Source organism: Vipera ursinii (genome assembly GCF_947247035.1).
Source record: "Vipera ursinii genome assembly, chromosome: 1".
In the NCBI taxonomy this organism is placed as follows: Eukaryota; Metazoa; Chordata; class Lepidosauria; order Squamata; family Viperidae; genus Vipera; species Vipera ursinii.
The window spans coordinates 43753572-43780892 of NC_139512.1; the positions used below are offsets into that span (position 1 = coordinate 43753572).

Below are 27321 nucleotides of genomic sequence, written 5' to 3' on the forward strand. Positions count from 1 at the left end.
CAACTAAGTAAACAACAACCTTAGCCTCCATTTTGTTTACTCCCAGCTTGGACTGAACCTGATGATTTTTCTTTCAACAGTTGCTAGAATCTATTATACACCCTGAGAAGGTTCCTGACCCTAAGAAAACATTCAAGCCACCACACGTCATTCTAAAAACAAACAAACACCATAGGTCAGGGGTGTCAAACTCAATTTCATTGAGGGCCGCATCAGCACTGCAGTTGCCCTCAGGGGGCCGGGTGCGTATGGACAGGGTGGGTGTGGCCTACTGGGTGGGTGTGGCTAGAGTGCATATGGCCTACTGGGTGGGCGTGGCCAGCTCTACATCGTTCGCATCAAGAATGCCTATGGGAGCCTGGGCAGGAGTGGGAGAGATCTGAGGGTCTCTGGCAGAAGGAGGGTCTCTGGGCCAGGGCCAAGGCAGTGGGGGCCGTTCCCTCACTGTTTCCAGGATGGCTTTGCGGGCCACATGAAACCACTTCGCGGGCCGGATCTGGCCCCCGGGCCTTGTTTTTGACATGTCTGCCATAGGTGGATAAACTGGTCTAAAGTTTCTTTTACCTTAAAATATAGTAAGCCATTGTTTTCTCAAAAATAATCACTTGCAATAAAGACTGAACAGATGGAATGGACCTTTCATTATAGTTTCATACGAGACTATTTCCCACCTGAAAATAGGATATTTTTGTGGATTTGTTCTAGTACAAATATGGGAAAAAAACACGGGGCTCAGGACTCTGTCCATCAGCAGCATAACCCTCCCCAAACAAAATGGAAGAGGACTACATTCGGTGAAGGGAGGGAAGGAGGAAGAGAAAGAAAGAGGGCGCAGAATCGTCCAACGCATGGAGGAAAGAGCGCACACACACACGGGACCGGCTCCCCCTTGCACGTCGTTACACCCAAAATCTTCCTGTGGTTAGAGGGGTGGAACCAATTCCAGAAGCCATGCTCTGCATGTTTTCCCTACTATATTACAAATAACAATGATTGTAATTTCCTGTTAAAGTCACTTCAATCTTTAAACTCCCCAAGGACGTTACAGTGCCACTGATACGCAACGGTCTAAATCAGGGGGTAGGCAACCTCGGCTCTTTTCTGACTCACGGACTTCAACTCCCAGAATTCCTGAGTCAGCATAGCTGACTCAGGAATTCTGGGAGTTGAAGTCCGTGAGTCAGAAAAGAGCCGAGGTTGCCTACCCCTGGTCTAAATCGTCAGGATCCCGATCTCCGCTGGACACATGCCCCACACGTCAACTCGAACGGCATGATTTCCGAGGTTACGTCACCGCTGAGGCGAGGGAGGGAGCTGCTGCCCCACCACTCAAAGACTTCGCTCCCTTATCTTTCCTCGCTGCCAGTTGCCCGCCTGGTCAGGTGATCGCGTGTCACATGATCGTGCTGGTTGGTAGCTGGAGCGACGCTGCAGCCGAGCTCTCGCGGATTTCCTCCGAGAGAGAGAGAGAGGAGATGCGGTCGGCTCTCCGTCCCTCGTCCTCCTGAGCGTGGCAGTTCCTTCGACCTGCCGGGATGCGGCTTTGGTCCTTGGTCTGGCTGCTGGGCTGCAGAGCGTCTGCCTGGCAGAGCGACGATTACTGGCTGGATGATGCCGTCGGGCTGGGGCAGCAATTCGATGGCATCGGAGCCGTTAGCGGCGGCGGGGTGGGTGAACTGAGCCCACTGGGAGTGGGTCGGACAAAACTGTGCTCCGTTGGGGGGGTGGCGTTGGGGTTGGCACGGAATCGGGGAGCCTTTTTCAGCCTGACGGAAATCTGCCCAGACGGAAATCTGCCCAGAATGAACCTGCGAATCGGGTCGCTTCCTTGTGGGAACACCGCTGATCGCCGTAGTCCCGTGTCCTCTGCTTAACTTGGGGATGAAGTACTGCAGCAACCGCGCTCAGATTCCCAAAGGCAAAATAGAGAACCCGTTCGGCAGTTTCCTGAAAAGAGACCTGAGATGGCAAGATTCTTTTTAGAGGAAATGCCTCTAAGGGGATCTGAGCGTGGTTGTTACTTCGTTTAGTTCGTATATTATACGTACATATTAACTCAGTTTATTGTTCCTATATTAGATGCATATATTTTTATTTTTTATTTTAATCCCATTTATATCCCGTCCTTCTCCGAAGACTCAGGGCGGCTTACAATCTAAAGCACAAATCAATGTGCTTAGCATTATGTACATTAATACTGTACATAAATAATAAATAGCTTCCAGGGAAAGTTGCTAGAACTTGCATGGCATTTTTATATTTTATTTTTCCAATGAGGATGCTTGCTTTGTGAACAGGGTTTCCCTACAGAACTTATAATACCTAACAGATATTATTGTCTCAAGTTGAGTAGCCATTTAACCAGGTAGGGGTAAAGAAACAAGACATAATTGGGCAAGTGTGTTGCACAATGTACTTAAAATTAAGATATATGCTCCGGCTTTGATCAGTGAGGGCAGAGGAGAGAGAGAAACAAGCAAACAAACCCGTTTTTTTTTTTAGAAGCTGGAGGTGACTTTTTGCTATTTGGATTTCAGTGGGTGAAGCTTTGTACGCTGGTTTTCTAATAACTAGGACACAGGTTATTTCCATATCAGAATTTGGAGGCAGGAGAAAGAAGTGATTAGTGTCAAGAGTGGACAAGCAGGGGTATATCATGTCATTGTGAATCATAAAGTATAGGAAGATAATACAAACTGATAAGTGGGGTAAAAGTAAGATATTATTAGGTAAAATAAAGACACTCAAGTTAAAGCCTTGTTTCTAATACTTTCTTACTTCTTGGACAAATCCCTTTGATTTTCTTTGGCAAGAAATTGGAAGAAATTTGTTACTGCCTTCTTTGAGTTTTGTTTCCAGAATTCCTTGTCAAATCCACAGAGATCTGAGATTTTTTTTGTTGCTCTCCACGTTTGATCCTACTTAATATTTTGGGATCAGCCATGGTTGGCTAGCTGCTATCTTTTAAATTAAGTATTTGCCGAGGACATATGCAGAAGCTAGGAGAAGATTTTGTGAAGATAATGAATAATGAAAGAACCATGGGAAAATGGGCATGAAATATGATTATCATAAAAATATGTCTGATCAGTAGTAATATGTATATTAATTCAAAACAATTTTCTTTCTAATTTTTTTCTAGGCTACCTCACGCCTTTTGGTGAATTATCCAGAACCCTATCGATCTCAGATTTTAGATTATCTTTTTAAGGTAATTATTGCCTTAGAATTAGATTGACTTTAAGGTAGAACTTCGTTTTCCTTAAAAGTATTAACAAAAATGCTGTGATGCAAATGAGAGTGGTAGAAATATGAAAAAAGTTTCACATGTCAGTTCCTTCCCTGTGCATTCAGTATTTTACTATGGTATTAATTTCTCTTGTTAATTGAGATATGAAATATAATTGCAGCTGCCTTTATGCTACTTATTCACCATGTTACTGTGCCTTTTGGAATTAGTGTAAAGTTGTAACTGTCAGTGTGTGTATTACATACAAATACAGTGTACGTATAGAGGGAGGGAGGGAGGGAGGGAGGGAGGGAGGGAGGGAGGGAGAGAGAGAGAGAGAGAGAGAGAGAGAGAGAGAGAGAGAGAGAGAGAGAGAGAGAGAGAGAGATATGCCTTTGAATTAGTCTTTTAGGCCAGAATTTTAACCACCAAAATGATTCAGAGACCCAATAATGAATGAGAAGAATAAAAATTAGCTTATAAATCTGCTTATAAAATATCTATTTAAAATACTTCAACCACATCCCTTCATATTTACATGTACAAAAAGAATGAATATAAATCTATAATTGGGATGAAAGTTTGAGAGAATTAATGAAAGATTCAAAACTTGAGATATTCGGAATATTGGGCAGAGCACCTTTTGCTATATCAAGAGATGATAATGGGAGCAAGTGGACATTGAAGGAATTGAAAGTAAAAGAAATTAGAAGGAAAATTGAATGACTGAAGGAAGAGAAAATACAAGTACCTTATCCAAAAGTTGTTAGTAGTTAGATTAATCTCCCAATAGAAAATGAATGAAACTAGACATAAAAAGGATGTGGAAGCTGTTTGGAACAAAATGAAAAGGATTATTAATGGAAAGTATGAAGATGCATGGTAAAATGATAAAATTACAGAGAATGTGGATTTTCCTTCCGTTTCTCTTTCTGTTTCATTTATTCCCCTTACAATGTATTCCTCTTCTACATTTTATATATCACTACTTACTTTGAATGAAAATAATATGGTGGGTATAAAACCTGGTTGAGCAATGAGATATATTTTTGGAAGCACTTGAGAAGAAAAATACTAATGACTGGAGAAGGCAGAACTATTTTTCTTCCAACAAGTTTTATAAAATATTTTCAGAATTTCTTTAATCATTCTGGTGTTGCTTGGCAGTGAGCTCCCAAATGATGTAAAACTGGTTATCTGAAGGATGCATCTGGTGTATAGCCAGTAATGTCTATTATGCTCAAATGATCCTGTAACCATCTCAGAAAATAAGCATTCTTAATATAGTAATGTATAAGCATTTCATTCTTATATCATTATATTAAATTATGCAAGTATGTAATTCATATCAGTTTCCTGGTTTGTCCCCCTTATGTGTATTGGCTGGCTTTTTTCTTAATCTTATGACTTTTTTCTTGGAAGTTCATTTAAGGCTAGTGTTTGTTTTTCTCCAATTGTGTTGGATGATGTATAGATAGTCCTCACTTACCAGCCACAGTTCAGTGACCGTTTGAAATTGCAATGGTGCTGAACAAGTGGGATAGTCCTTGAAGCCATCATTACCACCCCCATGGTCACATGGTTGAGATCTGGACACTTGGCAATTGGCTCACACTTAAGACAGTTACAGTGACTTGCAGTCAAGTGAACCCCATTTGTGATCTTTGTTGCTGGTTTCCCACAAGCAAAATTAATGGGGGAAGATCACAAGGTGCTCAAAAGCATCCAATAGCAATCACCCCAGCCCCCAAATTACTCACAAGCTGCTGTGGGCATCCATGCAATTTTACCTCCTGGGTTGATTCCAGTTGATGATGCTTGGAAAGGAGAGGTCCTGACCTTGGCCTCATGGGATCCCACATGATTCAGTACTTTTTCTTCTCAGCCCGCCCCATTAGATTTGGCTGAGAGGACATGTTGCAGGACTCATTGGCTATGTTTAGCAGGTTTCAGGAGACATCCCATCTCTGCTGTAGCGCCTGTCTTATGGAACATCTTTCCTCTGGAAATTAGTTTAGTTCCATCCCTTTTGTTATTCTGAAAGGTCCTCAAGACCTAGTTATGTTGTCTGGAGCTCCCAGGATGCTGGAGATTTGCTAAGAGGCTCTTTTGTTGTGCTTGCCATTTTCATTCCTCTCATCGCCTATGGTTATGTACCTTTGTTTTTTATGATATTAATGGGAAACATTTTATATCTGTGGTTGTTGTATTGTTGTTTATCTCACTGTTTTGCGGCACCCAGAGTCACTTTTGGTGAGATGGGTGGCTACATAAATTTGATAAATAAATAAACAAATAAAATAAAATGTACCTTCCCCTACCCAGTAGCAATTACTTACCTGCCTATAGGCTTAATGACTCACAGTTTTTACCTAATGACATCAGGGGCCACTGTTGCTAATGTTGTGCATTATGACCACATTGCTTAGCAATCAGAATTCCAGTCCCAACTACTGTCATTAAGCAGGGACTACCTGTGGAAAAATCAAACCTAGTCTGTTGAACTTTCTGAAGAAGTCCAGAAAGAAAATGTGAATAGAAGCAGAGATTAGATTCACATTGTACTTAAACCAGTGATAGAAAACCTTTTAGCTCAGCATATCCAAATTTTGGAAAATGCCTAACTCGACTTTGCTGGCATGGCACGCACGTGCGTGCGCATGCACGCGCACGCACACACGCACGCACGCACGCACACACACAAGAAATATTTCCCTATCTTCCTCCCATCTAAGTCACTCTAAACAATGGCATTCAGTGACAGCGCCAATGCTAGAATTGAAGTAGATACCCAGACCTTATCTTCAGTCCTGATGCTGCTGCCACTCAAAAAGTAGAGGGTATGAAGGGGGTGGAAGAGTATAACCCTCTTGTACATTCTAGAGAGCACAAGAGAACACATACCATTCTTGAGTGACCTCTGCAGTCTCAAACTTTCGTTCAAGAATGGGGCATGCTTTTGAGAAGAATTGATGTTGCATGTGTCCACCAAAATACTGTGTGTTACCTTTGACATATATGTCTTAGTTCACCATCACTGTACTAAGCCATAGTATGTTGATATACCATTTGTGAGCTACAGAAATTCGGGCAATATCCTAGAAGCTAGCAAAATTATGAATGCTAACTCTTTGCTTCCATGTAATAGTCTTTTGGAGTTTTGCAGTTGAAATATAGACCTGGGTATTGGGATTTGTAAATCATAGTTAGATCTTAGCATTCCATGTGAATTAATTCACCAGGATGTGTGAATCTTACTTAGTGAGTTGATATGCCTGGTTGAACCATCTGAAACAATAGAATGTTTTGAGAAATAAATGGAACGTTTTAAGAAAGTTAACCCTGATGGGAAGGAAGGAAGGAAGGAAGGAAGGAAGGAAGGAAGGAAGGAAGGAAAGGAAAGGAAAGGAAAGGAAGGAAGGAAGGAAGGAAGGAAGGAAGGAAGGAAGGAAGGAAGGAAGGAAGGAAGGAAGGCAAGCCAATGTAGAGTGTTATAACTTGCATAAAATGTGGGGAGGGAGGAAATAATGTAATTCTATTTTCTATTCTATTATTCTATTTTCTTTTTTCATGAAGAGACAGAGTTCATGTTAATTAGGAGAAAACCTATTTAAATGGTTGTGATAACAGTGGAATGTTGTTTACCAAACAGAAGCATTAACACCTTTTCTTTCTCATTCTCTTGTTTCAAGCCAAATTTTGGTGCCTCGTTACAGCTCCTCAAAGTAGAGATTGGTGGTGATGCACAGTCTACAGGTATTTGAATTTGAATGTTGCAGGAAAAGTTTGTAGCATCAGTGAATGCGATCCCTTGGGGCAATTGTGCTGATATTTCATGTTCTGCAAATGAATTGTTTCTTTATAACCCACTCCTGCATTCCTTTCTTGCATATATTCTAGGAGGCACGCATGAGAAATCCTGTAATATCCCAATATGTGCTGGGTTAATATTGGATAATATATTAATAGGTCTTTAGTTCTAAGTGATACTTGAAAACTTGCTCATTTGAGTTTTGCATGATATAACATGCATTTTCCCTACTTCCCTCCATATAAGATTGTATTAACTTCACTAATTGAACAAAATAGGGCCAATTTCTCTTTAAAAAGCCCTCCAGCAAGTAAATATGGTGCCAACTATTAGAATTATGAGGTTCCTCCTTATAACAAGTTTATTTCGGGCACTTGGAAAATGGAAAAACAAATTTAGCCTGTGGTAAAGCAATCATATTAAAAGGACTTAGAAACTACCAATGGTAAATACTGTAACTGAAGGACAATTTAAAGATCTGGCTGCTTGCCAGTTAGGGTGCATCACCTGCCCATAAGTGACTCTTTATAGAAGAAAACTCTAAATCCAATCTGAAATTTGGTATCATGCTTACAGTTGTTCCATTTTTTAAGTTCCATTTTGAAACTTATCTCTAAAAGAAAAGAGTGACTGTTCTTAACACACAATTGTTTTTTGCTGAGCAAGTGCTTTGTAATTTGTTATTACTAGTTAGTCAAACAATTATGCTTTTAAAATGAATATTATAAAGGTGAATGTGATGTAGACATTTATCTGTATTAATGCTTTTGCCCTTGACATTATCTTGTGGGCTAAAATTGAATAATGTTTTCATATTCAGTTTCATTGCACAAATAACGATTCATATGTATTATGAAATACACTGGAGTAAAAATAGTTGAAGGTCTTGCATTTAATGAAATACAAAGATAAGTTTTGTTTTCCTTTCCTAGATGGCACTGAACCCTCCCACATGCATTATGAAAATGATGAAAATTATTTCCGTGGCTATGAATGGTGGCTGATGAAAGAAGCTAAAAAGAGAAATCCTTTCATTAAATTGATTGGTAAGAACTGCAGGCCTTTGAGATATGATGCTTTTGTACCTTGATAGTATAATTTGAAAACAGCTCGGTGATTCATTTTTAATTATAATCTCTTAATGCCAAGTGAAATATCCAGCTTATAAATTATAAATAATGTTTTTGGTACTAACCTGAATTTCAGATTAAACCTAATTCCTAGTTGCTGTTTTTGCATCCTAGCTGGCAAAGTGTAGGAACAGAAACAGGTTTAAAAAGGGATTGGAATGTAAACTGATCTTTTCCAATCCTGTGGCCACTGTTGAGTTTTCCAAATTTGCTGGCAAACTGAGTGTAGCCCTTTTACTGCATCGTCCTTTAATATTTTGAATAGCTCAGCTGGAATACTGTCACCTCCACTAGCTTTGTTATTGCTCAGATTTTCTAAGGCCCACTTCACTTCACATTCTAGGATGTCTGGCTCGAGGTCAGTGACCACCGCATTGTGATTATCAGGGACGTTAAGCTCATTCTTGTATAGTTCTGTGTAATTTTGCCACCTCTTCTTAATCTTCTGCCTCTGTTAGGTCCCTGCCATTTTGGTCCTTTATCATGCCCATTTTTGCATTAAATGTTCCCTTCATCTCTCCAATCTTCTTGAAAAGACCTCTGTTCCTCCCTATTCTATTGTTTTCTTCTATTTCTTTGCACTGTTCATTTAAGAAGGCATTCTTATCTCTTCTAGCTATTCTCTGGAATTCTGCATTCAATTGGGTGTATCTTTCTCTTTCTCCCTTGCCTTTCGCTTCCCTCCTTTCCTCAGCTATTTGCAAAGGTTCCTCAGACACCCATTTTGCTTTCTTGCATTCCTTTTTCTTTGGGATGGTTTTGGTTGCTACCTCTTTTACGTACAATGTTGCGAACCTCTGTCCATAGTTCTTCAGGCACTCTTGTCTATCAGATCTAATTCCTTAAATCTATTTGTCACCTCTACTGTATATTCAACAGGGATATGATTTAATTCATAACTGAGTGGCCTAGTGCTTTTCTCAACTTTCTTCAGTTTAAGCCTAAACTTTGCAATGAGAAGCTGAGCCACAGCCAGCTCCTGGTCTTCTTTTTACTGACTGTATAGAGCTTCTCCATCTTTGGCTGCAGTGCATATAGTCAATCTGATTTCTGTGTTGACCGTCTGGTGATGTCCATGTGTAGAGCCGTCTCTTGGGTTGTTGGAAAAGAGTGTTTGCTATGACCATCGTATTCTCTTGACAAAATTCTATCAGCCTGTGCCCTGCTTCATTTTGTACTCCAAGGCCAAACTTGCCTGTTACTCTGGTTATCTTTTGGCTTCCTACTTTAGCATTCCAATCCCCTATGATGATAAGGACATCATTTTTTGGTGTTAGTTCTATAAGGTGCTGTAGGGCTTCATAGAACCGGTCAATTTCATCCTCTTCAGCACCGGTGATTGGGGCATAGACTTGGACTACTGTGATATTGAATGGTTTGCCTTGGATTCGAACTGAGATCATTCTGTCATTTTGAGGATTGTATCCCAGTATTGCTTTTCCTACTCTTTTATTGACTATGAAGGCTACTCCATTTCTTCTGAGGGATTCTTGCCAACAGTAGTATACCTGATGGTCATCTGAATTAAATTCACCCATTCCTGTCCATTTTAGTTCGCTGATAACTAAGATGTCTATGTTCAGTCTTGTTATCTCTTGTTTGACCACGTCCAGCTTTCCTTGATTCATGGATCTTACATTCCAGGTTCCTATGGATAAAAAATCTTTACAGCATCAGACTTTCCTTTCACCACCAGACACATCCACAGCTGAGCGTCCTTTTGGCTTTGGCCCAGTCGCTTCATTCTTTCTGGCGCTACTAGTACTAGCCCTCTGCTTTTCTCCAGTAGCATATTGGACGCCTTCCGACCTGAGGGGCTCATCTTCCAGCGTCATATCGTTTTGCCTTTTGGTACTGTTCATAGGGTTTTCATGGCAAAGATACTGGAGTGGGTTGCCATTTCCTTCTCCAGTGGATCACATTTTGTCAGAACTCTCTGCTATGATCTTTCCGTCTTGGGTGGCCATGCACGGCATAGCTCATAGCTTCATTGAATTGTGCAAGCCCCTTCGCGACGACAAGGCAGTAATCCATGAAGTGGTGTGAGGCTTCTAATACACCTCAATCTTGGCATGGGTAGTGGAGTGCAGGGTGGTAGTGGTGGCAGGGTGCAGGGTGGCTTAAAGAGTAGAAATGGAGAAGATAGATGAAATGCAAGCAAACACAGCAGGGCAGGAGAAGCCTGAGGTCCTACTGTGGCATGGTACTGGCTTAACAACTGCAACCAGGACTACTAAAACTGCTAAGCAGTGAAGTCATGTGATGTTTTGTCTAACAACTGTATTGTTTAGCAGCAGAAATGTTGGTCCCAAATAGGGTTGTTAAGCAAGGACTACTTGTAAGTAAGGAGATTCTGTCTGGACTTGCTTCCATTGTGGTTCTTCTGCTTGACCTACATACTTCAGCCTGACTGATATTTCCTTGGCTGTTGTGACTCAGAGCCCGGCTTGGTTCATTACTCATCACTTATCCCTTCCAGCTCAAAACAAACTTCAATTATGAAGGCACTGAACAAATGGTACTTATATCCAGTCCTTGAAGATATGGCAGTTGCACCACCCTGCAGTCATGTGACTAAAATTTGGGTGCTCATCAGCACACCCACTTTTATAATTTCATGGAACACTTCAACTCCACACACCTGCCTGTCTGTCCCCATCTCTGCCCTTTTGGCTGTCCTGCACTCCACTACCCCTGTTGCCCTGCCACTGTGCCCTCCATTGCCATGTTGTCCCCATCACCCTGCCTATCACCTTCTCCTCCGCAGCACCTCCCATCCCAGCTGCCCTTCGACATTTTCTTCCTCCTGCTGCTCATGAGGCATGCCTGGTGGAGGGGCAGTGGCATGCAGGTGGCCGAAAGACCAGAGGAGGAAAGATAGGTGGAGAGGGAGTTGAAGTACATCCTGTGATCCTAAATGTGCCAGGTGCCCATTTTTGGCCACATGACTGTGGGACGGTGCAATGAATGTAACTTTGACGACCGGGTGTACATTCATTCAGCACTGTCACAATTTCAAACACTTACTGAACAAATGGCTGTTAAACAAGGACCACCTATATAACCCATACAAACAAAAGCTCTTTTGGAAAATGCCATAATACATGAAAGAGGGAAGGAGTCTGATGACCAGGTGTAAGTACCATTCATTCAGCACTGTCACAATTTCAAACACTTACTGAACAAGTGGCTGTTAAACAAGGACCACCTATATAACCCATACAAACAAAAGCTCTTTTGGAAAATGCCATAATATATGAAAGAGGGAAGGAGTCTGAATGAAAAAAGTTTAAGAAGTAATATGTATACATAGATATGCCAGTCTTAAATACACTCAGACTGGAATTCAGGAAGTTAAAACTGTCTACCAACACAAGTAATCATCTATCAAAAATATTTTTAATAACTTCATCATTGAATTACATCCGGCATCAACTGAATTAACCTTTATTACTGCCGTGGTGCTTTCTGTTCATATCCTTCTCCCTGTCCCCTTGCATTTCCCTCTGATCTTCTGTCTCTCAGGCAGATCTGTGGAGACTTATTAGCAGTACCTGTTCTGCTGGCAAATAGAGGTGACTCTATGCAATCTATTGATTCTTTTCTTAATCAACTGTTTTCATCACCAGTCTTTTGCTTATAAACTCCATGTGTCTGATCCCATTCTTCAGCTATTTTGTCTACCATCTGACCCCTTTCATTCTTTCTCTGTTTCTAGCCCATCTTCATTTCCCTGATTTCTAATCAACTCATTGCCAAGGGGCACATGAGAGGAATGAGGAACCACAAAGTAGGTGGGGCCTCATTACACAGGTCATGTTTGTTTGTTTGTCTATAGAATTGATAAGGCTTCCCAATTAAAAAATTACTCTGGATGGTTCACAATATTGAAAAGAAAAGATAAAGACAACAATTAACATAAGGTGCTAGTTATACAGAAGAACCAAAATGCTCCCATGTAGACAAGACCTCTAGAGACCCCACCATTCAATTATCCCATGGCCTGGGAGAAACAATGGTTTTCAGGGCTTTTATAAATAAGATAAAGGCAGGAGTAATGTTTATGATGCTTTTTAAGCACAATATGGCAGTTTTCAACAAATGTAAGCAGGGCTTTGAGGTTTGGGAAAATACCCTCCTATTTATCAGCTTGTTCTTTAATTCTCTTCATTGTTCTATCCAGCTCTTGTTAGCACTTATTTTTACCACTCATTCTTCCATTTCAGTGAATTATCCTGTTATTAATAATGTAAACTATAACACTAGCATTATAGAAAGAGGAAGTAAAAATGTATAGAATCTATGGGTCCTAGAACATGTGGATAAATTACATTCTTTCTACAATAAATAACCATTTAGTACTTCAAGTCTTTCCCCCCACATTATCGACATTTAAAAAAAACATTTTGGCTCTGTGAAGTTGACGGGTTACACATAATTTTCCATTGTGTTTGTTTGTTTGTTTATGCTTCCCCTTGCAGGCTTGCCCTGGGCTTTTCCAGGATGGATTGGCAGGGGTACGAATTGGCCTTATGAGTACCCAGATGTCACCGCTTATTATATTGTCTCCTGGATTATAGGTGCTAAAAAATATCATGATTTGGACATTGATTACATTGGGGTTAGTAGAGGAGTTTTTCTCACATTCTGTTTTTTATTAAAAATGAAATAAAACTTGCACCACATGGCTTATAATATAGGTATGTTTACCAAGTGTTTTTTTTTAAATCCCCTTCTTTTTGCATTAAGCAATTTATTTGTGGGTGATTTGGTCAAAGGACATAATTGGGAAGGTAAAATAAAAGTTAATATAAAAGGCAATTGAACTAGTAAAGTGAATTTGGACTTATACTAATATGCATTTTGTCCATAAGTAAAAAATGGCTTTGGTGGAGCAGTGGGCTAATGCCTCCTTAAGTAACACCAGCTGCCTGCAATTAGTGCAGGGTCGCATCCCACCAGGCTCAAGGTTGACTCCCCCTTCCATCCTTCCGAAGTAGGTAAAATGAGGACCCAGATTGTTGGGGCCAATTAAGCTGACTTTGTAATAATGCCGCTTGGGTGTGTGTGTGAAAGCCCTAATAAGCAGGCATATACATAGAATGAAGGCTACTGCTAAGCTTGTAAGCTGCCCTGAGTCTTTGGAGAAGGGCGGGATATAAATGGAATTAAAATAAAAAAAAAATAATTGCAGAGAAGAATCTTCATGTCAGTAAGTCATGTTCTTTTTTTGAATGCTTAGAATTATGTAGATTATATGCAACTGATTGATTCAAAGTAGCCTTTTAAAATTTCACAGATGTTTGTTTGTTTATTGTTAAATTTATATGCTGCCTATCTCACTATCTGAAGTAATTCTGAGCTGTTTAATTAGTCTACATACAGACTGGATTTAAAACATATCACTTTGCCAAGTGGAGAAGGCCAGATAATCCATGTCCTTCTGCTAAAACCATGAGAGGCCTATGGAGCACAGTATCGGGTTACTTGTGGGACAATATTTGTCCATGCTTCTAAGTTAGATAAGTTGTCTGCACTCAAGATCCCCTCCCTTAAATATTGTCACATGATGGGACCTTAGAGGCCTTCCTTCACCCCAACCATCTAGAGAAGCCTCCCATCTAGATTTAAGGGATCCCTACCCTTTCAGCTTTCAGTCAATCAACATAGAGCTGGAAGGGACCTTGAGGTGTTCTAGTCTAACCCCCTGCTCAAGCAGGAGACCCTTTACCATTTCAGACAGGTGGCTGTTCAGTCTTTTCTTCAAAACCTCCAGTGTTGAAGCACCTACAACTTCTGAAGGCAAGCTATTCCATGGATTAATTGTTCCCCAAGGCCATGAAGACCTGGCTCTTCCTCTAAGCTTGGGTTAGGGTTGGGTTGAGTTGGGAGAATGTTTGGTCTGGCACCTGAGGAGTACGTACATACATACATACAGTACATAGATATATGGCATAAGTTTGAAACTAGTCTAGATTTGTTCATGATATGCTAAACTTGGATTTTTTGTAATATCTGAAAATGAGCCTTTGAATTAGAGAAAGGTTCCTCTGGATATATAATGGGCTGGCAGGCTATCCACTAATTATTTGCCAATCAGAAATGATTAAAAAAACACCTGGTGTTCCCTTTGGAGTTAGACAATGTGTTAGAGACTCTAGAGTGGAATTTAATTTGACATTTTTGTAGACAATGTGTGCCTACTTTTGAGACTTTATATGCTGCCGTATGAATGTCTATGGCAACAGTCAGTTTTGATTTTTTTACTTTAAGCTTGAGTTCTTGGTTTGAGAACAAAGTTACAACCCAGAGCAGAATATAATATAAAATTCAAAAATCAGTGTTTAAAAAAGATGTAATAATAACAATGCAACATCAATTATTATCTAAGAAATAAGTGATGGCATGCTTAGAGTAGTTAATTATATTTTGGAAAATAGTAAAAAGGCATGTTAAACAAAGACGATCTTCACTGGCAGGATATTCCTGATAAGAAGACCTTGTCTCTCACTGGAACAGAGGACAGGGCATCTGGTGCTAAACTTAAAGAGAACATATTTTTTTAATGTGTTGTGAATGACTTAGAGAAGTATTGTCTGATCTTGGTGACCTTAAGAAGTAGGGATTTCAACTCTTAAGAATTCCCCAGCAAGATGCTGTCTGAGGAATTCTGGCAGTTAAAAGTCCACTTCTCTTAAAGTTGTCAGGTTTGAGAAACACTGACCTAGTTATGCAGACTTTAAAGAAACACTGTTGTCTGAGATATTCAACTGTTCCATTTATGCTTCATTCTCTAATTGTTAGGGTTGCAACTCAAGTTATTGTGCTTTGGGGTTGGGAACTGAATTTAGTGGGATTTTCTTGTAATTCTTGTTCTAGTTTTGATGGTAATTAGATTTTATTACTGGTTTTTAAGCAGCATTATAACACTTTTAAACTTCCCTTTTTTATTTAAGATTTGGAATGAACGATCTTTTAACAGCAAATATATCAAGGTATGTCAACTACTATCCTTAACTTATTTAAACAAGTAGGAGTCTTGTTCTTGCTTTAATGTGGAACAAAAATTATGCAGCAGAGTAAGAAGTAGAGTTACCTCAGTTTAGGTAAACAACTAATAACCGTTTGCATGAATTAATGTGTACTAAAATATTACTTATGTATCTGCTTTACATTTGCATGCTTTCTTATTCACTAATAACATCTGAGCCATTTTGTGCATATAATACTGACTGGACCTTGAAAGAAAAATGTAATGATGTTCATTTTATGTGACATTTGAGCTGAAGTATTCTCCATTTGAGTGCCTTCACTAGTGTCTGCTCATCATACTACTGGCTCAAAAGGTAGTATTCTGATCCCAAGTTGTTTAGGACCCAGAATGTCATAAGCTAGAAATGTGATCTGGGCTTAGTAGCTAACTAGCAGCCGTGCAGGAACTTAGCCATCTTAGTTGCTCCACGAGACAGCTGCAGATTGTGGACCAAGCATAAGAACAGTTTTATGCTGAATACCTTGGAATGATTGATGGATAAGGCTATGAGCCCATAAACAATTGTAGCTGGATTCTCCCTCTTCAGAAAAAACCTAGGTGGTATATTATCCAAGTTGACATTAAGCACTCTTAGCTGTGTATAGGGCTGGGGCCTTCAGTGACTGATGAATCTAGGAACTTTTACTTAGAATCTAGATACAGAATCTAGAATCTAGAAAAGAAGGCATAATAATTATTTCTTTATAATATTCATGTATTACATAACCGATTGCATGGCTTGAAGGACGTTACAGAACTTAATCTTGAAAAAATGATTAGGTTTTTTTAAAAAGATTTCCTATTTTGATTAGTTACAATTTCAGTTTTATAACACTTGTACATTTAAATATGCATATGTTTCTACTATGGAGTTGAATTCATTATTTGCTTTTGAAAATATACAGTTTAGCATACATACCTAACTTGCTAGAGATCATCATTTCTTGGCAAATTTAGATAAGACTTAAAATGTAAGGCTATGGAATATGTAAAAGAGATGAATATTTGATAGTAAGTGACTGGGCCTGAAGGCTATAGGCACTTGCCTAATTCCTAAGGGAAGATCTCTGTAAGTTGAAATGTGTGGGAGAGATTAGTTATTTAATTTTTTAGTAATTTAAATTGCAGCTGGCTGTAGAATGTGGTAGCAAGTGTGTACAATGGCATTTTCTGGGTCACCTGTGTTGAACAAGCTATACTGGTTGCCATTTGTTTTATGAATGCAGTTTAAGGTGCTTGTTGTGGTGTAAATGTTTCTTTCATGAGCTCATATTTTTTCAAACTTCTGGTATACAAAACATCTTGTAGGTCCCACCACAGGTACATCTAGAACTGACAATAAATTCTTCTTTCTCTGTTAAAGGGCCTTTTATTTTAGAACAATTTTTAATTGGAGTCAAGGCAGACTTGCATTGCCGAAAGCCATTCAGGGATGGGTAGTGTAAATTTGCAACCTTAGTTATATTTCCATATACAGCTAGACCTCAGTTATCACCCACTTGTTCAGCTGCAGTTTGAATTTGCAGTGGTGATGATGACCAGTCCTTGAAGTTCTGGCTGGCACACAATCCACTTGGTAATAGGATCACAATCCAGGTGCTTGTCAGTTGACTCATACTTATGATGGTTGCAATGTCCTATGATTGTGTGATCACAATTGTAACTTTCACTACAAGTTTTTCATTTCCCGGACAGAGTTGGTATACAGCCTGGGGGGGGTCCTGCTGGACTTATGGCTTTTGCTTGTGGAGCAGATGGCAGCCATGGCTGGGGTGGGGGAGCTTTGCACAGATTCATTTTGGGCACCAGTTGCATCCATACCTGGACTGGGAGGCTTTCCTCATTGTCATTTCTGCCCTAGTCAGTGCACTCTACATGGGGTTAGGCTTGAAGATCACCTGGAAACTTCAATTTCTCCAGAATGCAGTGATGTGTGCAGTTGGGGTACGCCATTGTTTTGCCTGTGCCATACTGCTGCTGCCTGAACTTTTTTTCCAGGATCAATTCAAGGTGTTGGTTATCACCTTTAAAGTGCTGTATGGCTTGGGGCCAGGTTATTTGAGGACATGGACCTATCCCATTTATAATCAAATAAATAAAATCTAAATTGTTAATACTACATTAAGGGGACCTTGAACACTTGTGTCATAACTTCCTCCCAAAGACCTTCCCCCCAATTTCATTTTTTTAAAAGGTTTGTTTGTCTAAATAAGATAAACAACATATATCAACAGTCAACTTCAGTAATTCATGAATTTTGTATCCTGCCTTTATTATTTTTATAAATAACAAATTTATCTTTTCAGTATTGTACATTACAGGATTTTTACAATTTTGCACCTGGGCGAAAAAAAAGATACTTTGATAGATTTTAGACATTGGTGAAACCCCACCAAATAGACTAGAGCAAGCTTCAACTCTACAGGAAGATAGACTGCTTGTGAGAATCACAATAATAACAAAATCCTGCAAGTGTGATTGTGCCTCCTCCCTTGTCAATTTCCATGTGAATTATGGAGGTGTGTGTGTCTGAGCCACTTATGCATAGAGCTAGTCCTTGCTTATTGATCGCTCATTCAATGATGTTCAAATTTGCAAGGGTACGGAAAAATGAGACATAACTGGTCCTTAAAGTTGTGGCCATTGTAGCATCCTTGCAGTCCTGTGATTGCAATTCAGTTGCTTGGCAACCAGAATGCATTTACGATGGTCACAGTGTTCCTCAGTCACATGACCTTCGCAGCCAGCTTCCAACAAGCAAAGTCAACGGGAAAACCACCAGTAAGTCTCAAGTTGTGGTCACATGTCATTATGTTTAACAACCTGCAGTGATTCACATAATGATTGCAATTTGGTGCGGTCGTGTGACATTGTGGTTAACAACTACTCTGCTTAGTAACAGAGCTGCCAGTGGATAATTGTCAATTGCAGTTGGTAACTGAGGACTACCTATATTTTCTACTTGTTTTAGATTTAAGCCATGTTTTTCTTCTTGTTGCTTTAGTAACAGATCTGGTGTATCTCTGTCAAGGTCATCTTCCTGTCTCTGTACATCCTGGGGATGTAGCCAATTGAACATGTGTGCTCTTGACAGGGAATTAATTGCTCAAAAGTCATGTTGACAGTGCTTTTACTTTCAGAGCAAAATAGGGAAAAAGTAAGAAAATATCACATCATGTGAGTTTGGGTCATTGGAGTTTGAGGACGTAGCATATAAATGTTGGTATTAAAAATAAATAAAATGTTCAAACTCCTATACCATATCTCCAAGAGATTCAACAGTAACTTGATTTTAAAATCTTTAATATACAAAATTTTGCAAAATTAACTGATAAGTATGTAGAATTTTTAAGGTGTCATGGTTATTCTTGTTTTCTTTGTTAAGTTTAGGAAATTTTAGGAAAGTGATGTTAGGCACAATCAACCAAACCCTATGCCTATTCCACAAGAATCTCCCCAGGCTTTCACCAGGGAAAGACTAGATAAGGCTCAAACGTATTTGGGAGGGAGGGGTCAACCCTTGCCCTTTTGTATTTACACAATGAGCCCAAACTAATTTCCTGCTTGAGCCCTCCTTCCTACTGAGCCGGTTACTCTGCAACAGTGATTTGTAACAAGGCTTTTTTTTTGTTGAGACAGATCAACCTCTTAGCAGTCATCACTTTTTCTGTACAGTCTATGAAAAACTACTATCTTGCTTAAAATGGGAATTTATTACATAGTAAGTAAAATAAGCTTAATATTTCTGGGGAACTTCTGTGTAGAACGCTGATAGTGATTTACTGTATCTTTTATTTTAAAGGAAGATACAGGATACTTAAAAGAATTCTCAAATTCTTGAGTTCAAGATGTACTTCTTAATGGTCAGGTTAAGTATTAAATTCATATTAAATGGTCAGTGCTCCAATTCTGAAATAAAAATGAGCCCTGGTTAGATGTCATTGATACTGATGCCATCTGGGTACCCTTTGAGGTAGTTTATGTAGCGCATTTTTTATTTTATAAGTTGATTATTTATAAAATAAATTTGGGCTAGTAGATCAATACTGTATGTTTTAATCCCATGGGCTACCTAAATTTCTTCAGATGTGTCTTGGAATCACTGCCCCTTTGTTTGGCTGTGATCTTTGTATTAAGTAGCCAGTGTCATACAAGCATCATTGCTTCTTATTAATTGATTATCACCAAAAAGTGCACAATTCCTATTGAGGACTATGGAATCTGGGCAAGCCAACAGCATATATTATTTTAGCTTTTTAACAATTCATTGTAGAACTTGATTGCTGTGTCCTTATTTGTTCCTTTAAGATAATGTCATGCTCCTTAGTTGATGAAAATTATACTTCAAATAATATTATCTGTTACCAAGGTACTTCGCAAAACTTTGGACAAAGTGGGTTTAAAGACCCTTGGCATCATTGCTGCGGATGGAAATTGGGACATTGCCAGTCAAATGCTAGTCGATCCTTATCTATATGATGCAGTTGAGATAGTAGGGTAAGTGTGGAAATACAGAGGAACAGTGATTCCTCTATTATATGTAAAGCTTTCTATTAATTAGAATTTGGACACATGCTTCATTATCCTGCTTTTCTTAAGCATGGGCTATAGTATCATTTCTTTCCGGTCCTACACCTAGTTTACTTCCAGCTGACTATTTGCTGCAGCTTAATAGGATACCAACATCCTTCTGCTATCTTCTGTAACTAGGTGGCTTTTGTTTTACAGATGCTTCTTAAATAGTAACTTTCTTTCCAATGGGTACCCAAAGAACCTAAGGCTTCATATCTATACAGAATTCTCAGTACTTTCACTGCTGATCTTTAGGGGAAAATTTTGAAAATTGGTGGCATAAAATCTAAGAGTTGTTAATATACTTGTATATATAGGATTGTGTGAAATGTTAAAACATTATTGATTATCTAAGGAACCAATAGGAACTCTGAGGAAGTTTCTTGTGATTGCTTGGCTGTTTCAGCAATGAAAAGACTCAATTTTTTGTTTTATGTTGCTGATCTGTTTGTGGTGGTATTTTTAATATATTCATTTTGCTTTTTGATCTATATCATAGTTGCTTTGAATACCAGAGATGCAGGATTGTGCTGTACATTATGCATTTAAAAGAGAACACATTACCTGGAGATTATTAATGATAATTTTCATGTCTGATTTGCTAATCTGTATCATCTAATCCAGGGGTGTCAAACTCAATTTCATTGAGGGCCGCATCAGCATTTCGGTTACCCTCAGGGGACCGGGTGGGTATGGCCAGGGTGGGCGTGGCCTACTGGTTGGGCGTGGCTAGAGTGCGTATGGCCTACTGGGTGGGCATGGCCAGCTCTATATCGTTCGTATCAAGGGTGCCTATGGGGGCCTGGGCAGGAGTGGGACAGATCTGAGGGTCTCTGGCAGAAGGAGGGTCTCTGGGCCAGGGCCAAGGCAGTGGGGGGCCATTCCCTCACTCTTTCCAGGATGACTTTGTGGGCCACATGAAACCACTTTGCGGGCCGGATCCGGCCCCTGGGCCTTGTGTTTGACATGTCTGATCTAATCTTATTCTCTATATTCTCAGTGCTTTGATTTTATGGCTATCTAATGAGTTGTGTAGTGATAAGCTAGATGTGCCACATTAAATAACTCATTGACTAACCTAAACCTAACCTAACCTAAACCGTTAGAGTTTAGGGCCATTGCACAGTGGATAAATTTTAAGACATTTAAAGTGGAACAGTGTTTGATTTCTATTAAAAATGAGCTTTTTGAGAAATGGTAACAGTTTGTTAAATAATAACCGCAATATCTATACCTGAAAATTTGAAATTTACCATTTGCCATTTACAGCTGTTAGAATTATTCTGGCTGATAGTTGTCTCTCCCCCCCCCCCAATTCATGCAGCTGATAACCACCACTTATAAATGGCAGGGTGCCTGTCTTTCTTCTGATCTTCCCAAATGTGGAGTCCTCTGATGACACTGCATCTGAGGAAAGTTAAAATTGGCAGTCTAGATAGCTGCTTGGCTTCTCATCAAGACCACCATTTGCTACTGATTATGTATTTCTGAGAAGAAATGGGTGAATATCAGGCGCAGTATCACTTCAGAGCTTCAAAATAATAATACTGAAATAAGTAAGCAAAAACTCATTGATAGTTGAATTTTTTACCATCAAGCTTGTCATTACTTAACACTGAAGTACTGTATAACATTTTCCCTGGATGTGAAATGATAATGAGGTTATTGTAGAGTTCAGATCCAGCATTATCCTGAACCTATGCACTAGATGTTCAATATCATGTTACTACTAATGTAGAATGAAAAATGGTTAACTGATTAGATGAAATGAAGGTATAATTTGACTTACTCTGTTTAACTGTTTAAACCATAGTAGATTAATAAGAGAGTTAAGAAAGGTACTACACTTATTTGGTGCTCATTTACTGCACACACACGCACGCACGCACACACACACACACACACACGCACACACTATTGAAAATCTTATCAAATTTTAAAATTTCAGTTTTTGTAAATACTGTTGATTGGATTTATAGCATCATTTTACTATGTAGAAAAAAATATTTTTTCCACCTTTCAGAAAACATTTTCTTTTCTAAAAGTTACAAAATGCAGCAGGGTATTAAAAGTTTCTAGAATTTACCTGTTCCCCTGTTACCTTAGCTGCTCTGTTTTTTAGAGTGTTGCGTACCTTTTCTTGACATTATCTCATTTGATTCCAATATTTCAGTGTTTATCAAGTCTCAGATTCATTTGTCACAGTCTATGTGCACGTTATAAGGTTGGCTCAAATTGCAATCCTGCCGATAATCTCAAATCCATCACTGGAAGAGAGAAATTATTTTCTCTTCCTCTGTCTCCATGTGCTTCGTTAGCATCTGTTCTGAGTTGGAAGAAACTTCTGGGATAAATTTGGGGTGGGTAGACCACAGTGGGAAGGAAGAGAGAACATTCTGTTGAATGAGCAGACATTGGATCTTGCCCTGATTTGTTTATTCTTCAACATGTTCTTATTCTGGCATCTGCAATGACAGGTATTTGCCTACAAAAGACTTATTAAATCTTGCTGCAGGAGATACTCCTTGGTTATGTTTGGGAATGAGGCTTGTCTCTTTGTTTCCCCAGAGTGTCCATGGAGCTTTCTTATTTATTTAATTTATATGCCACCTATCTCACTGTTATGAACTTTGTCTGTTTAGAAATGAAGCAATTTACTGAAGAGAATGGCATCTTGCTCTATTTTCCCCCTTGGCAGACAAATGGTTATAGGTTTTGTAACTTCAAGAGCTGTGGTGGCGCAGTGGTTAGAATGCAGTATTGTTGGCTAATTCTGCTGACTGCTGACTGCCAGCAGTTCGGCAGTTCGATTCTGACTGGTTCAAGGTTGACTCAGCCTTCCATCCTTCCGAGATTCATAAAATGAGGATCCAGATTGTTAGGGGCAATATGCTGACTCTGTAAACCAGAGGGCTTAAATCACTGTGAAGCAGTACAGTATATAAGTCACTTAGTGAGGGCTTAAATCACTGTGAAGCATTACAGTATATAAGTCTAAGTGCTATTGCTGTTCACATTTATGCACCTGTCATAGAGAGAGAGAAATGCCTACTTTCTATCTAGACATCGGCAAAATAAATTGCACATTTTTGGCTTTTTAAATATTTATTTCTTACAAGTGATGGGAAAAAAGTTGCTTGGCAGAGAGATGGGCGGCATAAAAATTTAATAAATAAAATAAAAATTAATAAAATGCTACTTTTCTTGTCTCTTTATTTTAAAAGATTTTAAGGTACGCTTTGGATAAGCAAGACCTTCAACGAGTGCAGATCATAGCCAGCGATTACCTCTGGGAACCAATATCCTTTTACATGCTCACTGATTCTGAGCTCCATGAAGCAGTCAGTATTATTGGGTAGGGCATCTTTTCAAAGCTGATTCTTTCCTCATAACCCCTCACAGTCATTTCTGATAGGCAGCACCTTTGGGGGGCGGGAAATTTTTTCCCCCTGGAATATTAAGTAGTTGCAATCTTTAGACTCGTGAGCTTCCAAAGTGTCAAATGACATATGCAAATATGTTTGATTTCTTGTGCTTTTGTCCATAGGGCATTGAGTACAGTTGTCAGAAACTGGCAATATTGCATAGGAAGGGAATGCTTTTGTTTCCTTTTTATGTCTTCTGTTTCACTGCAATGCTCAGGCTGCTTATTCCCTTGAGATTCTTACGCAGATAGTGTGGAGTTACTATGACAATTGGGACTGGGATTGCCATCACGTAAGTGATGTGGTTGTAATGTGCAGCATTAAGTGATCACATTGCTTAGTAACAGCAATCCAGATAGTCCCAGTTGCCCGTAGGTTATTCAGCAGGAAATAGCAGGACTCTAAGGACTGTGAAGATGCTGTGATCAGTCGTAAGTGCGAGCTGGTTGCCAAATGCCTGAATTTTGTTCACATAACCACAGGCATGCTGCAACAGCTGGAACTTAAGAGGACCTTCATACGGTGCCATCATAATTTCAAAATCACTGAATGAATGGAGATTAAGTAAGGCTTACCTGAATTCATGAGATTTAACATACGTATAATATTCAAAGAAGGGATTGGAACAGAAAACTGGAGACATCCTTTTGCCTATTTTTGCTCAAAATTACTCTTCCCCAAATAGTTTCATTGTTTGTTGGTACATTTGTACAGCTGTGGTCACAGTTGTGTGTTGAGAAATGTGGAAAGAGTTTTCCCAGTTCGGGTTATTGATTTTAGATAGAAACAGATTTCTTGCCATATAAAAGAGATGGGAAATCTTGTGTCTCCCAAATATTTGGACTATATCTTCTGTAATCAACAATTGTAGGCCATGTTGCCTAGATCTTATGGGAGATGTAGTTTCAATTATATAGTTTCAACTCAGATGATATGTTGAGGTAGTCCCAAAGGTGCTCTTCAACAGGCAACTGGACTTTCTTTGTTTTTTTCCTTTGAAGACATTTTGTTTCTCATCCAAGTAGCTTCTTCAGTTCTGATTGAATGGTGCGGAACGGAAGGATTTATCATATCACTGGAAAGAACATAAATCTTTCCATTCTCCACCATTCAGTCAGAACTAAAGAAGCTATTTGGATGAGAAGCAAAACATCTTCAAGCAAAAAACAAACTCCAGTTGCCTTTTGAAAAGCACCTTTGGGGCAACCATGACCTGGATGAGTGAGAATCTCCATAGACATATGCTGAGGTAGCACCTCAGTGGCTCTCCAGTGAGTAAGAGTTGCTTCACCTGTCTTTCGTACATGGTTATCATAATAGTTTGCATTCAGTCCTGGTTTCCTGCTGGCTATTTAGATATCTACATAGAAAACAACCAAGTGCTTCTTCTAGCTATTAGATAAGAATAGGGATGATTTAGTTTCCCATAGAAAAAGATTTCCAAAGAAAAAGGAAGAGCTATTCTGCTGACATTAAAAGTGAAAGATTAAAAATCATCAGATGAACTCTGGGAAGAAGATCTGGCACAGAACTTCATGGAGATGTGTAATGACTGGCATCTAAGATGATGGAGGACAGTTCCGGCTGTTGAAGATTGGCTGTTGGTTTTAGGAAAACACATGTCTGGTAAACCTAAAATGGGCTAGGTACTGCACATTGCTAAAGCTTTTTTGGTTCTGTTGTGCTGGTTTGAGGAGAGTTTAAATCCTCTTGAAGCAAAGGAGGAGAAATCTAGGGAAGACCTGCCAAAGTTGGCGAGGAGGAGGAGAGACTACAGATGATCACTGAGAAGACTGAAGATGATGAAAGAAAAATGGCTCTACCAACATGAGAGAGAAAAAGAACAGCTGCCAGCAAGATTGACAAAGGGAAACTGCTGGCCAGCATCTTTAAGCTTTCTATTAATTCTAAATAGTCGAAGGTGGGATACAGAAAAAAGATTAAGCTACAAGGTCTTTTTAATCTTAAGACATTAAGTCAGCAGCAAAAACGAGAAGGACAGGAGATGCTCTTTGCTTGCATAGTGTAAGCAGGAGTGTGGCTGGAAGATGAAAGTAATTGTGTATTTGTTGAAAAAAGGAAGAAAATTCTAAAGTGGTCTGCTCTGATTTTTTTCCCCATCAAAACATATGAACCAATAAAAAGTCCTAGTCACAGTTATCTCTAATGTTTGCTGGCCCCAATTTTTAAAAGAGCTTTAAACATAACTTTTTAAGAGGTAGATATTAAGTCTCTTGTGTTTTATTGGAAGGATTTAGGTTAGATTGACAAGACTGTCCATAGCAGAGATTTCTGTACCAGAGTATATTAGTTCTTAAATGAAGATAGAGATCTAAGTTATTTTGCATCTCTACATTTCAAAAGGATCTAGAATCATGTTTTAAGATACATAAATCAAAAGCACTGAGACATTTAGGTCTCTAAATTCTTCTCAATAATAATGAGAGAATCCTGCTATATTGGTAAATAAGTGAAACCCTGAAATCCTTTCTAAAAATTCTGTCTTTCCTTTGATCCTACTGGACAGCCATAAAAAACAACAACAAAAAGCCCTGAGGCTAAGACTTGCCAACTGCAATCCAGGGATTTATGCTGATTTATTCTTCAGGTTTTTTTCAAAAATGTCTGAGTTTTAAAATGCTGGATAAATGCTAATCATTCACATTGTAAATTGTAGCCTTTAAATGTTATTCCTGAATTTATGGATGCACAGTTTTATTTTCTATGTCACGGATTTACTATTGCTGTAAATGTAAAAGAGATTGCTGGACTGCCCTTGAAACAGCTATGAGTTATTTAAAACTAGTTGAGATTCCCAATTTTCCATATAATCGTCAAAAATTGAAGCCCTGAGGAATATCATTATTAGAAAAGACATCATGCCTTACAAACTTTTGTAGAATGTTATTTAATCAAATGCATGTACATTGGAATTAAAATGTATATATTTTTTCCTGTCTAGGGCTCACTACCCAGGAACAGAAACAGTGAAAAAAGCTCAATTAACTCTAAAGAAACTCTGGTCTTCTGAAGACTACAGTACTTTCAACAATGAAGTTGGCGCTGGTTGCTGGGCTAGAATCCTGAATCAAAATTATGTAAATGGGAACATGACTGCGTATGTGTCGATATACCTGGTGATATAAAAATGTATTTCATGACAATATGTATGTGTATCTATAATATTGTGAAAATCTTGCTTAATTCTTTTGGCAGTGACATTGGATCAATTTTTAACAAATGAAATCATTATGCGCATGAAACTTGGACCAACTGTTTCCCCCCCCCCCCCAAAGCTGAAGTGTTCATAAGAAGAACATTTATTCTGCAGATATTCCCCCTGTAAAAGAGTTTCTTACTATATGACTTGGTAAATACTTACATTGTGTTTGATTGATCAACCTATACTACATAGGTGTCAAACTTGCCACATCACGTGACGTGTCATGACGTATCACGACTCTTTTTGCATTGCCAGCAATGGAGTGGGCGCGGCTTCGGTATGATGAAACCAGCCCCTGGGTCGGCAGTTTGACACCCTGTTATAGTAGCTCTTGGGTTGAATTAAATAGGTGGACATTTGCTTAACCACTTAATTATATAAACCTTTGTGAAGCCCTCTCCTTTCAATTTTTTGCACTATTACCATCAAGTGAAAAGTGTCAGAAGTGAGTGAAAGGCAGATAAATACCTCTCTAAGCTTAGTCTGTGTCAATATTTTCACCTTTGGTAACCATTTCTCCATTCATATATTTATTTATTGAGATTTTATTAATGGATGCTGCTATTTCCTGTAAGATGCCTCTGAAGATTTTGGTTTAGGAATAGTGGAATATAATTAATAATTTTCCTTTCTTTTTCTTATTGTTCATTCTTAGCACTATTGCTTGGAATTTGGTGGCTAGTTACTATGAAAAATTACCCTTTGGAAGGTGTGGTTTAATGACAGCACAAGAACCATGGAGTGGGCATTACTCTGTGAATTCTCCCATATGGGCCACAGGTATGTTTTTAAAGTTAGACATAAACTTTTCCAGTTATTAAATGCATGTTGAGCTGCTTTAAATGCATGTTGAGCTCTTTTAAATCGTAATACTTGTTGGAATACACTAGAATACAAA

The 27321-nt window shown here is 38.9% G+C and overlaps 1 protein-coding gene across 3 annotated transcripts in view; it reads left to right on the top strand.

Moving 5' to 3' along the window:
• The first annotated feature begins 1425 nt into the window (after positions 1 to 1425).
• The window catches only part of GALC (galactosylceramidase), a 782116-nt gene continuing 756220 nt past the window's right edge, over positions 1426 to 27321 (top strand). For 2 of the 3 annotated variants that reach the window (XR_014493956.1, XM_083375392.1), the window contains exons 1-9: positions 1426 to 1667; positions 3143 to 3211; positions 6922 to 6985; positions 7973 to 8086; positions 12652 to 12791; positions 15127 to 15165; positions 23000 to 23130; positions 26163 to 26318; positions 27079 to 27203. Coding sequence is in view for 2 of the 3 variants with exons in the window: in XM_083375392.1 (XP_083231518.1) it covers positions 1536 to 1667; positions 3143 to 3211; positions 6922 to 6985; positions 7973 to 8086; positions 12652 to 12791; positions 15127 to 15165; positions 23000 to 23130; positions 26163 to 26318; positions 27079 to 27203 (970 nt within the window). In the remaining variant the exon portion in view is untranslated. Of the gene's footprint in view, positions 1668 to 3142; positions 3212 to 6921; positions 6986 to 7972; positions 8087 to 12651; positions 12792 to 15126; positions 15166 to 19572; positions 19701 to 22999; positions 23131 to 26162; positions 26319 to 27078; positions 27204 to 27321 lie in introns of all 3 variants that reach the window. The other variant, XM_083375393.1, reaches the window with a different exon arrangement.